Source organism: Acanthopagrus latus, chromosome 5 (genome assembly GCF_904848185.1).
Source record: "Acanthopagrus latus isolate v.2019 chromosome 5, fAcaLat1.1, whole genome shotgun sequence".
Taxonomy (NCBI): domain Eukaryota; kingdom Metazoa; phylum Chordata; class Actinopteri; order Spariformes; family Sparidae; genus Acanthopagrus; species Acanthopagrus latus.
The window spans coordinates 2,539,439-2,549,943 of record NC_051043.1 but is presented as its reverse complement, the minus strand read 5'-3'; the positions used below and the strand labels follow the sequence as shown (position 1 = coordinate 2,549,943).

The 10,505-nt window shown below is 40.0% G+C and overlaps 2 protein-coding genes across 3 annotated transcripts in view; one reads left to right on the top strand and one right to left on the bottom strand.

Moving 5' to 3' along the window:
- Positions 1-754: 754 nt before the first annotated feature.
- LOC119019085 (serine/threonine-protein phosphatase 6 catalytic subunit) lies at positions 755-7,924 on the bottom strand. 2 transcript variants are annotated; one of them, XM_037097324.1, is made up of 7 exons: positions 7,807-7,924; positions 6,028-6,123; positions 5,832-5,897; positions 4,200-4,341; positions 4,006-4,085; positions 3,455-3,664; positions 755-1,674 (listed from the first exon to the last, which is right to left on the bottom strand). In XM_037097324.1, the coding sequence occupies exons 3-7, from the start codon at positions 5,832-5,834 to the stop codon at positions 1,426-1,428; spliced, it is 684 nt and encodes a 227-aa protein (XP_036953219.1). In that variant the 5' UTR covers positions 5,835-5,897; positions 6,028-6,123; positions 7,807-7,924; the 3' UTR covers positions 755-1,425. The 2 variants fall into 2 exon arrangements, with proteins under 2 accessions (XP_036953219.1, XP_036953218.1); XM_037097323.1 differs by lacking the exon at positions 7,807-7,924 and adding an exon at positions 7,587-7,772.
- Positions 7,925-9,467: 1,543 nt separating this feature from the next.
- si:ch211-158d24.2 (multiple epidermal growth factor-like domains protein 9) overlaps positions 9,468-10,505 on the top strand; it is a 35,018-nt gene continuing 33,980 nt past the window's right edge. The window contains exon 1 of the mRNA XM_037097322.1: positions 9,468-10,189. Within this exon, the coding sequence (XP_036953217.1) occupies positions 9,619-10,189 (571 nt within the window). The 5' untranslated portion in view covers positions 9,468-9,618. The remainder of the gene's footprint in view (positions 10,190-10,505) is intronic.

Here is a 10,505-nt window from a genome sequence, read left to right as displayed (position 1 = left end):
TGGTATTCTTTAGCTAAAACCTTTGAATGTTCTATCACATTATAATGTTATAGTGAAAAATCTAACAGCCGAACAAATGTAGGATACTTTAGGAGCTATGTGGTACTGTGATAAGAAAAAAGAGATATATTTTTCAATTGTTCGTGCATTTGCTGTATAATTCTCTCAGTCCCATTATATGTCACATCCTAAAACATGAAATGCTGACCTGAGAGCGGCGAGCACAAAGAGCTGCCCTTTTAAGATATTGTACCCTTTTTTCAAATAGGATCATTTTTGCTCTAATGAGGAATTGCATGTTTCATCTTTGCCTTGTGTTACACAACAGTGATCCCTCAACCCTCTGGTCAGATGTAATCTTAAAGCAAGATTCACCCTGAACAAACCTCAAGAGCCGCTTAGGGAAAAGAGACTGCACACACCTTGAGGAATTTCAGTGAACACTTGAGGGCTGGCGACTTAAATCAAAATACAGCTAGTGCTCAACAGGCACCTCTGTATGGTATGAAATGGTTTGATAACAAGTTAGCTGAGGTTTACTTTAATCATCATCAATTAGTTGTACAGCCGTGCTAAATGAATGCAGATATTTCTTCCTCAACAATACAGATAGTAACTATTTCAACAGTCGAATTATCATCAATAGGCTGGTGTTGGTGATGATATTAATCACTACAGAGCTATAATGACTTACCGGTTCTTATTAAGCATGGTGTCCATTCTGCCCCTTAACCAAGGAACTGATGTTCAAGTCTTCAGATTTTTTGGATTTCTTTATTTAAAAACAGTATGGTGCCCAAGAGAAAAATAATAATTACAAGAGCTGAAGCCAAATCACAGATAATATCTCAGGATACCACAGGCTTAACAATACTGATTTTTTCTTTTTTTTTTTTTGACAAACAGCATAGGTTTTTACACATTAAATCTCAGGTTTATATCATACAAGTTAACATTATAACAATGAGTCTATAATTGCAGTGACATTTGTCAGAAAAGATGCATTACATTTGTGCAGTGCTTTATCTTACATCCAGCTGTAATACATTACTATAACAGAACAAAATGACATATTGTATATTACACTGTACCTGCAATTTGCTAAGCAGGGTGAATTTTTATTGTTAAGTAGAGATTTATCAATATGAACATTTTCAATCCTTCCTCTAAAACATTTCAACAGCACAGTGATACTGTTGAGACAGCTTACTTCGCTCCAAGCAATCTGTGATATAAGTGGAAGAATAATAGCCAGAGTAGGAATTACAATCGACAGTTGGCACCAAGAAATGCACTGTAAATTCTCTAAATGTACTATACAAAATCTAAATGGGTTCACTGCTGATGCCACTGTAACAGTCAGTATCTGTGCACTGGACAAATGGCTGCATTGTTTTAATTTTATATATAGTTTTTCAGTTTTTATCACAGAAAATATGGTGTTGTTGTTCGAGGTGGAATGACCCTTTCAGAGTCAGGCACTGCTCTGAAGAGTTTTGGCTCTCTTGTGTTAGCATCTTTGAAGACCATAATAGAAGCAATGTTGCCGCAGCGATAGCAGTAGTTAGGAGCTGACCACACGGTGACCAGCTTCTCGTCAAACATGAACTTGTAGCCTTCATGGACAAGTTGATGTGCCCTGCAGATCAGCTTCAGGTTGTTGATGTGAACAAACTGCAGTTTTTGGAGGATAGAGAGAAATAAAAGAGACATCTGATCAGCAAAGAAATGCTCTGTTCATGTCATATTAATTGGAATTTGTCATATTAATTAAATAAAACTTTATTTGTAAAGTCAGAAACAAAAAACTGCAATTATTACTAACTTCACAGTAGACACATGAGTCCAATTATTATCTTGGACTGCCATCATCACTTGATATGTGGTCATGTTTCAAGAAGTCATCTGTGACTGTCAAATTAAGGCTAGACACTTATTCTTACATTCCACTAAAAGTAACCACAAAGAACTGTTAGTACATGTGTGCACTTGGGCATATTTTCTGTTTTGCATCTTGGCAGTCACAAACAGCAAGTAAACTGTATGTAACTGAATAAGTGTCTGAGTGTGGTTGCTACTTCCTCAGACTGACCAGGGAGTTCATTTTTTTCTCATGTGTCCTAAATCCAAATTCTTATCAATGGACATTTAACTCCTTAAAAAACTACCAGAATTTGCTGCAGGAAATTGTCTGAATGTTTTGACTTGTTATAGTAGGAAAAGTACTGTTTTTGCCAGTGGCAGTGATTCAGCATGCACACCAGGTCCCAGACACTGAGGCAGCTAAACTGAATTCAGCCTTCATTCAGTTTATTATTCATACCTGTGTGTTACCTACTGTGACATTTCTCCTGAGGAAAATACCTACTAGTTGAGCTTCTGTTGAACTAGTGATAAGCCTTGGTGACTCGCACACTTAGTAAGACTGTCTTATGCAGTCTGAAGCTTCACCACACATATTATGTAAATGAACATGGCAGGCCCAACAGACATTGGTAAGTTTCAAGTTCTTACTGATCATTTATTCAGTAATCAGATCCATCAAGCCAGTGTTCTGTTTGGTGATTGGCTGTGTATGTTGTCGAAGTGTGTAGGTATGGCTGACCAAGCTAGTCGGTTAGGTCAGAAAAAATTCCAATTCCAACAGTGTCAACTGCTGCTAAGGGTTTTGATTTTGGATGCTTTTACATTTTGTGCATCATAAGTCAATTCTGTGAACACCTTAGGCTGGCCTCCCACCAGCAATCCTTAGTTGTTTTTGTTTCCTCTTAGTTTCACTTTTAGGTCACCCCTTTCTTTACCTTCATCACCATTTTCTGTTGCTTATTCTCTAAGCAGGTAATCATGCTTGTATTCGGTTGGTGAGGATATGTCAGGTGGAAGATCGCGCCTGAACCAAAACATGTTTATATATACACAGAAATTAGAACCCACAGAAAGACTGCATGTTGAATTGGGAGGCCCTTCTCACTACCACTCAGACTACACACTGATGGGGTCTTTAAACAGACTGGGTCTGCCTCGATTGCAAGTAGTCGTCCCCCAATGCCACGCTAATGAAAACAGTGCCTATTAACTTTGTGTCAATGGACAGGAGGGGGACGACCCCAGACCCATTGTCAAGAGGCTTGGCCTGTATGGGTTAATGTAGTCAGGAAGGCTGTGGCAAACCCACAGACTTTATAAAACATGAATGATGTTTCTTGATGGTGCTTTCTTTACCGATATATTTTTTTAAATTCTAGTTGTTAGATGTACTTTGACATAAAAATGTGGCCTCAAGCAGTGAGACAAATTACTGTCTGTATGTCACCATCGCAAAACAACACAGGTGTGTACTTGCCACACCTAGTCGTTGGCCCCTATAGTACATAAGTAAATCATTTTGAAGATCATGTAGGAGTTTGAAATGAATGTACATGTGTACTTGATGCAATCACTTGTGTGAACTTACCTCATTTGTGACCTTTGCACCAAAGAGCCATCCTGCTCCTCTGGGGCTGATAGCCCAGGTGTCCACGTCTTCAGGATCTGACCACACCAGGTCACAAAATGCTCCCTTGTGGGGGATCTCCTGGTTCCGCTCAATGGTTCGAATTTGATCTAGAGTTTTTATGTCTGGGGAGAGGCCCCCATGGACACAAAGGATCTGCTCGTCCATCAGCTAAAATAACATAAATAAATAAATGAAATAGGAGTTGGGACAGCATACATATATCATGATTCTGTCTGTCAGTTTGACATGACGTGATCTAGTGTCACGAGAAGATAGACGGTACGTTATATAATACACAGTTGACAGTCAACAGTAACTTCTAATTGGTAGTGTCTTAAAGGTGCACCGATTGTTAAAGAAACCCTCAGCATCATTTTCAATCACGATTGTTTTGGCAAAAACTTTTACCTGTCACATTTACTTGACAAACGGAAAAACTACCCGCATTTGGTGCTTGCTCGGTGTTAATTCTAGGCTTTATAGAACTAGAACTACAAATCAGTACTTACAGCTGCAACTGTTAACATATCAAACACCTTGGTGCAGTAACGCCAGGCATTTGCATTTCCATACTTGGTCTGGCACTCATCTAAAGGACAAAAAAAAATAATAATAATAATAATTTGAGAAGGTGGAAGTCAGATAGAAACAATGCAGTTTACAGCTGACCAAAGCTGATCATCTTTCAAGATTCAAATCTCACCATAAAAACCATAAACTTGGGTGATTTGTCTGCTCTCGTGGTTTCCACGCAGAAGCGTGATGCGGTCGGGCCATTTGGCTTTCAGTACCAGCAGGTAGGTGAACGTCTCCAAACTGTAATACCCTCTGTCGACAAAATCTCCCTGCAGATGACAGAGGTTTATTAACAACACTGAGCCAAAACACCCGTGAAACAGAACACATTTAGGGACAGTCACGGTGAAGTTTCCATCCACCTGTAAAAACATGTTTTGGCAGTTTTTAGTTCAAATGATTTCTACAGCTCTCTTTTTTCTGTGATGAACATGTATTTAATGCGTATTTGTGATCATTGTCCTGTTGGAACACCCAACTGCAACCAAGATCCAATCTTCTGCTGATGATTTTAGGTTTTCCTGAAGAATCTGGAGAACATCCTCCTTATTCATTATTTCATTTACTGGCAGCAAAACATCCCCACAGCATAATACTACCAGCACCATGCTTGACAGAAGGTCTTGTGTTCTTGGGGTTGAAGACCTCACCTTCTCTCCTCTGAACATATTGATGCTCATTGTGGCAAAAAACTCTTTTGTCTCATGTGACCACAGAGTTTTCCTCCAGAAGGTTTTTTCTTTGTCCATGTGATCGACAGCAAACTTCAGTCGAGCTTTAAGGTGCGACGTCTGGAGCAAGGTCTTCTTTCTAACACAATAACCTCTCAGTCATGTTACTGACTGTGGACACTGACAGCTGTCTTCCAGCAGCTTCTGATTCAAATGTAGACTTGCTTTTTGGTGTTTTTTGTTGACTCTTGACCATCCTGATCAATTTTCTCTCAGCAGCGGGTGATCGTTTGTGTTTTCTTCCTGATCATGGCAGTGAAACAACTGTGCCATGAACTTGATACTTAAAGTGAAACTCTCGCCAAAATGCAGCCTAGGCTTTTTTTGTGAATGTATACGAGTCAAACCTAAGTGTAAAAACATAACGACGTAACATTACGACAAAAGAGGCACTTTTAAGATTTAGCATATTTTCGTTTTCAATGTTTGACTCATATACATTCACAAAAAAAGCCTAGGTTGCATTTTGGCGAGAGTTTCAATTTAACTGTTGTTTGTACAGTTGCTCTTGGAACCTGTAACTGCTTTGAAATGTCTCCAAGAGACTTTTCTCACTTGTTCAAACCAATAAGGATCTTTCAGATAAATGCTGAAGTCTTTAGACTTTCCCATTATAGTGTTTGTGGCTGAGTCTGGTGGCTGTATCAGACAAGCCCTATTAACATGGACTCAGAAAAGTCACCAGCTGTTATCAGTCAGAAGAAGTTAAGAGGCCATGCTACAAAAAACATTTGATTCACAGAACTTCATCTATCACCAAAATTGATTTTTCTATTACTGTATGTATCAAATTTGAACCAAACTTCACAGATGTTTTTGTGACAAAGTAGTTTGTGTTCCACTCATTCAATCACAGAAACATGAGAGCTGTAGAAATCATTGGAACTGAAGACTGCCATTATATAAATTTTCTTTGCAATTGTATGTAAATATTTTCCCATGATTATAGATGCTTCTCAAGTTCAAATTGATATATGAGACATATGATCGATATAAGTATATAGATATATATGAGATAATATACAAACCATAAATATGTAGTTTGTGTCTGGAACCTGGCCACCAGTTCGGAAGAGTTCACAAAGATCATAAAACTAAGACACACAAAGAGATAGGAATGTAATGTAAATATTTCATTTTATGTACACATACTCTGTAGTGTTTGGGTCACAAAGTGTTTCTGTGGTGCACTTGCTCTTTCTAATATGAATCACTGATTTTTACCTGTCCATGTATGTCACCGCATACTGTTACAGGAGTGGAAACGGGCTGAACGTTGGACTCCTCCAGCAGCAGGTCACACACGTAGTCACATAACCTCTGTATAGATGAAAACATAACACACAGACATCAGCTGTATGGGTTAAGTCATCAGTTAGCGCTTGTATAAATGCTTTTAAACCACTTGATCAGATTATGTGGTCATATGGGCACCAGAGAGGACAGATTTTGACCAACAGCCTGTCAATAAGCAATTACTAATTTAGCAGTGCTGCCCTTAGTATGCATTACTATTTTGAGTATGATACTCCAAAAAAAACAAACACACCTGTTCACAATCACAATGGGTGTACATTTCAGCAATCACTTAACCTTTAATTTTTAGGGGACCTAAAGCAGTTGGATGGATTATTACAAACTTCATTAAGTCAACATAACTCTGACTGGCGGGTGGTTGAGATTGAGTCTCACCAACTGTGAATACCTGACCTCAGATGTGTAAGTAATTCAACAGAATCAAGGAAATGACAATGAATACGGTGCAGCGCTGACTCCAATATTTGTACACAGAATATAAAGGGCTGCAAAATATGGTTAAAACATTGCACAGCATGTATTTTGGAAGATATTAAGATTATTTTATGAATCGCAATAAGTGAGAATAATCCTTTTTGCGTCACAAAAATTTTCTCTTTCATTTTACTGTGGTATTAAAATCATGATGATGTGACAAAACATTTTTTTGCATCTAAAGAACCAGATTTTAGGCCAGGACATCTTTGCAGCACAACAGTGCTTATTTATAATATTGGTCACACAGTTTACCTTTATCAAAATGACTGTAGCATCTGCGATTTGGATATTGCACTTGGCCATATATTACATTGGTAATGCTTCAATTCACTGTGCAGTCCTACTAATATGTTATCGTACTAATACCAAATGCTGGGAATGAAATGCTGCGCAAAACTAGTCAAGACATTATTGCCACGGCCTTCTGAGCTACTTATTTTAAGGTTAAATGTATTATAAGGAATAAATGCGACTTGAGATAATCACTGAGTCCTTACATGATGTCCCTGATGCTGCTGTCAATCAGGTAACTAATATCTGAGTCTCGGCGTGAATAAAAAACAGAACGACTATAAGCTCTCTGGGATGGCGTTAAGTGCACCAGGTACGTCTTCAGTGCAGACTTGTAATAACAATCAGCTGTCATTCCACCATCATGACAGTCAGCATCATCAGGTCACTGTGAATATCGGCTCGTTTCAACGCTAATATTCCAGCGTGCCAAAGTCTTTCATTCTCATTCCCATTTCAATGACATTTAATAACATAGTTGGACTTGTATCTATCTACTGTAGCTACGCTGAATAGTTCCTTATAACGGAACTGACTTCCTGGTAAAGAGATGAAGTCAGGAGGTTAAACGTTACTAGCTAGCTGAAGCTAACGTTAGCTATTCACGTTATTACAACATAAACAGCAGCGAGCTAACGTTACCATTATCACATCATCACATTTCCTGGCCAAAAACATTTATATGAAGTCGCATTTACCTTGAGGTCATTTTCTGGGAGGTATTTACACTGCTTTGCAATCTCTGCATATTTATCCAAATCTAGAGGCGCCATTATATCTACTGGCTAGTTGTCGTGCGCAACTTCCTGCAACACTTGAACGGAGTCGCACGGGTGTGTACCAGCCTCTACAGCCATCTATGGTCTGTTTTCACGAACAGCACTCAGTGACATGTTATCATTTCAACTTACGACTTACTGAAAACCAAGCAAAAATTCAGCGAAGATGCAAAACATGTGCCTGTCTTTCTTCCGCAATGAGAACAATTACTGTTATTGTTTTCACCGGAAGTACTGACTGAGGCGCTGTGCCCGACCTGACGCGTGTAATAAATGCACTACACCTTACATTCATAAGTGCAGTTGGAAATTGCAACCCCCATGCACACTGATTATTAAACAAACACAATTATTTTTAAAAAAACAAACAAAAACTCAAGGGTAATTATGCATTATTTGTGTGTTAATATAGTTTGACATCGCAGCTGGAGTTAATAACATCGAAGACTGGCTTGGATCTGAATCTGGGCAGGGAAAGAAGGATCCCTTTCTTTACAAATGTCAGGTTCCACAGAAATGACACCTAGGGAGACCAAAGAACAGAAAATATGAAGTGATGTGTAACTTCTTGTTTTTCATCAGCTCATCGGGTTCTCGGTCAGGCTCAACTGTGGGCATTTATAGCGCTGCAACCCCATGTGTACCTGTAAACCACAGCCACAGCAATATATAAAATGAATGTCACAAGCATGAATAGTCTATGCAAAGCTCAAACTGAAACAGATTAGCGTCACAGTTTAGGATCGAATGGAAAGATCATTATCAGGGGCATGATGGTGTGATGTAAATAAAAAGAAAGATCAAATTCAGCAATTATAAATCATTTAAAGTTAAGTCCATATATGCGTCTGTGAGTTGCATCTTACTGAATGCCGTGTAGAAGGCAAAATAGGACGTGAGGTTTAAAATATATACAATAAAAAGAGTGGAGGCAAAAGCAACACTTACAAAACTTTTAGGCGAACGATTACACAATGATTGTTTGCGCATATTGTCCACTGGGGGGGGGGAAACAAACACACTGCACACACGTTTTAAACGGGAAGGTTCGCATTTCGACCATATTTTAGCCCACAGACGCCTGATGAAGTGATGAAATATTTAGACACAGTCTAGTTCTCATAGCTTAGGTCGAATCATTTAGGAAACTCATTTTTTTTTTTAAATAAAATAAATTTAAAAAAAAAAAAAACGTCAGACAATTTGTTACAAATATAATGCTGCGCCCTCTAACAGAATAGATTGAATAGGACTAAATAAGAATACCTAAGAAGGAATTTCATTCATATCTGATTTATTGCTTTTTGCCTTGAGTCAGTCAAGATGAACTGGTTTTTTTTTTTTGTTTTTTTCTAAATAAGTGACGAGGGTATGTTCATACAGATTCAGAAGGGATAGCGTAGACAGTTCATCAAGTCTGTCGCTTTGCATGTGTAAACGGTAAATTAGGTAATGGTGCTTTCACGTATTCCCACAGGAGGCCTCCGTCTTGCATTTCATATGAGGGCATGACATATGTAGGAGCATACCTGGGCTGTGAGGTGTACAACTATGATAGTATCACACTGTCTAATCTTAGGCCCACTTATAAGCACAATAGGCTTCATACGTCGGTAAATTTATGAATGAGACCGTGTGTGTTTTGATAATTTTCAGAAGAGCGAGGACGTCTGATAATTTACAGTATATTGTGTCTCCACAGGGCGTGAGCCACTGCCCAACCAGCGAAAGAACGAGCGCTCACGGGCATTCTTCCCATTGGCTCATATGTACGTCAATCTCGTGCGGCTCGTGGTAGGTTGCAGAGCAGCTGAAGTGTTGACTGTGGTTCATAGGGCAACAAACAGCAGCGTACACCGCCGGGAGACATCAATGGTGGAGTACGCGTCCATTCAGGGAAAGGTCTGAGAGAGACCATTATTGGGGCTTACATGGAGAGCTGAAAGTGAATATGAGGCTAACGTCCTTAATGATGTACATATCTGCGGCTCTGCTAGTTATTTTGTATGTATATATTGGATTTTCTGAAGCTGCACCTCGCATCAGCCCCTACGATGCGTCGCCTATCTCCAGGAAGTCCGACTCAGCCTCCGACACCTGGGAGACCTTCCACACCGACATGCCTCGTACTTTACCCGAGAGCAGCTTCGCTCTCGGGCCTCTAACCGGACTCACACCGTCGCCTGCCATTGTTTCTGCTGGCCCGATCACCACTACTAGTCCTGTTTCTAAACCTGCAACCACCCTTCAGCCTCCAACAACGGACCCGACCACCACCACCACCACCACCACTACTGCCGCCCCTGATACTGGAATAAAATCAGCCACGAACGAACAAATATCGCCGCAGATTTCCAGATCAAGCAGCGCACGCAAACGATCCACCGATGCACAAACCTCACTTTTTGCTCCCGAGAAAACGCTGCAGACCATGGTGTCCATGGTTTCCCAGCGCACAGCGAACGATGCCTGGGCTGCAGATAATATTGGCACATCTGTTACCTCAGTAGAGAATAGCCAAGGTAAGTGCCTCCGAATACATCGCTACCAGGAACTGTCAACACAGAATCATTCCCGATCTCTTGAAGGCTTTGCTAAATGGCGCCTTACAATCGAAAAAAATTGACACTGTGGGGCACATATTTGGTTGCGTGTTTTTTCTAGGTGTGTGTGTGTGTGTGTGTGTGTGTGTGTGTGTGTGTGTGTAAAGACACCCATGTCTGATATAGGGTGCTTGGAAGGAGCAGGGTGGTCGCACGGAGGTTTTGACGCAGAGAGCGATCGAATAAATGAGCGTGCAACAATGGGCAGACCCCCTCAGCTGCACGGTGCACCCCT

Coding starts and splice junctions, on each gene's coding strand:
- LOC119019085 (XM_037097323.1), bottom strand. CDS start 7,661: ATGGCGCCTCTAGATTTGGATAAATATGCAGAGATTGCAAAGCAGTGT. Junction 5,898..6,027: donor GCGGTGACATACATGGACAG/GTAAAAATCAGT, acceptor TGTGTGTCTTAG/TTTTATGATCTTTGTGAACT. Junction 3,665..4,005: donor ATATGTTAACAGTTGCAGCT/GTAAGTACTGAT, acceptor ATGTTATTTTAG/CTGATGGACGAGCAGATCCT.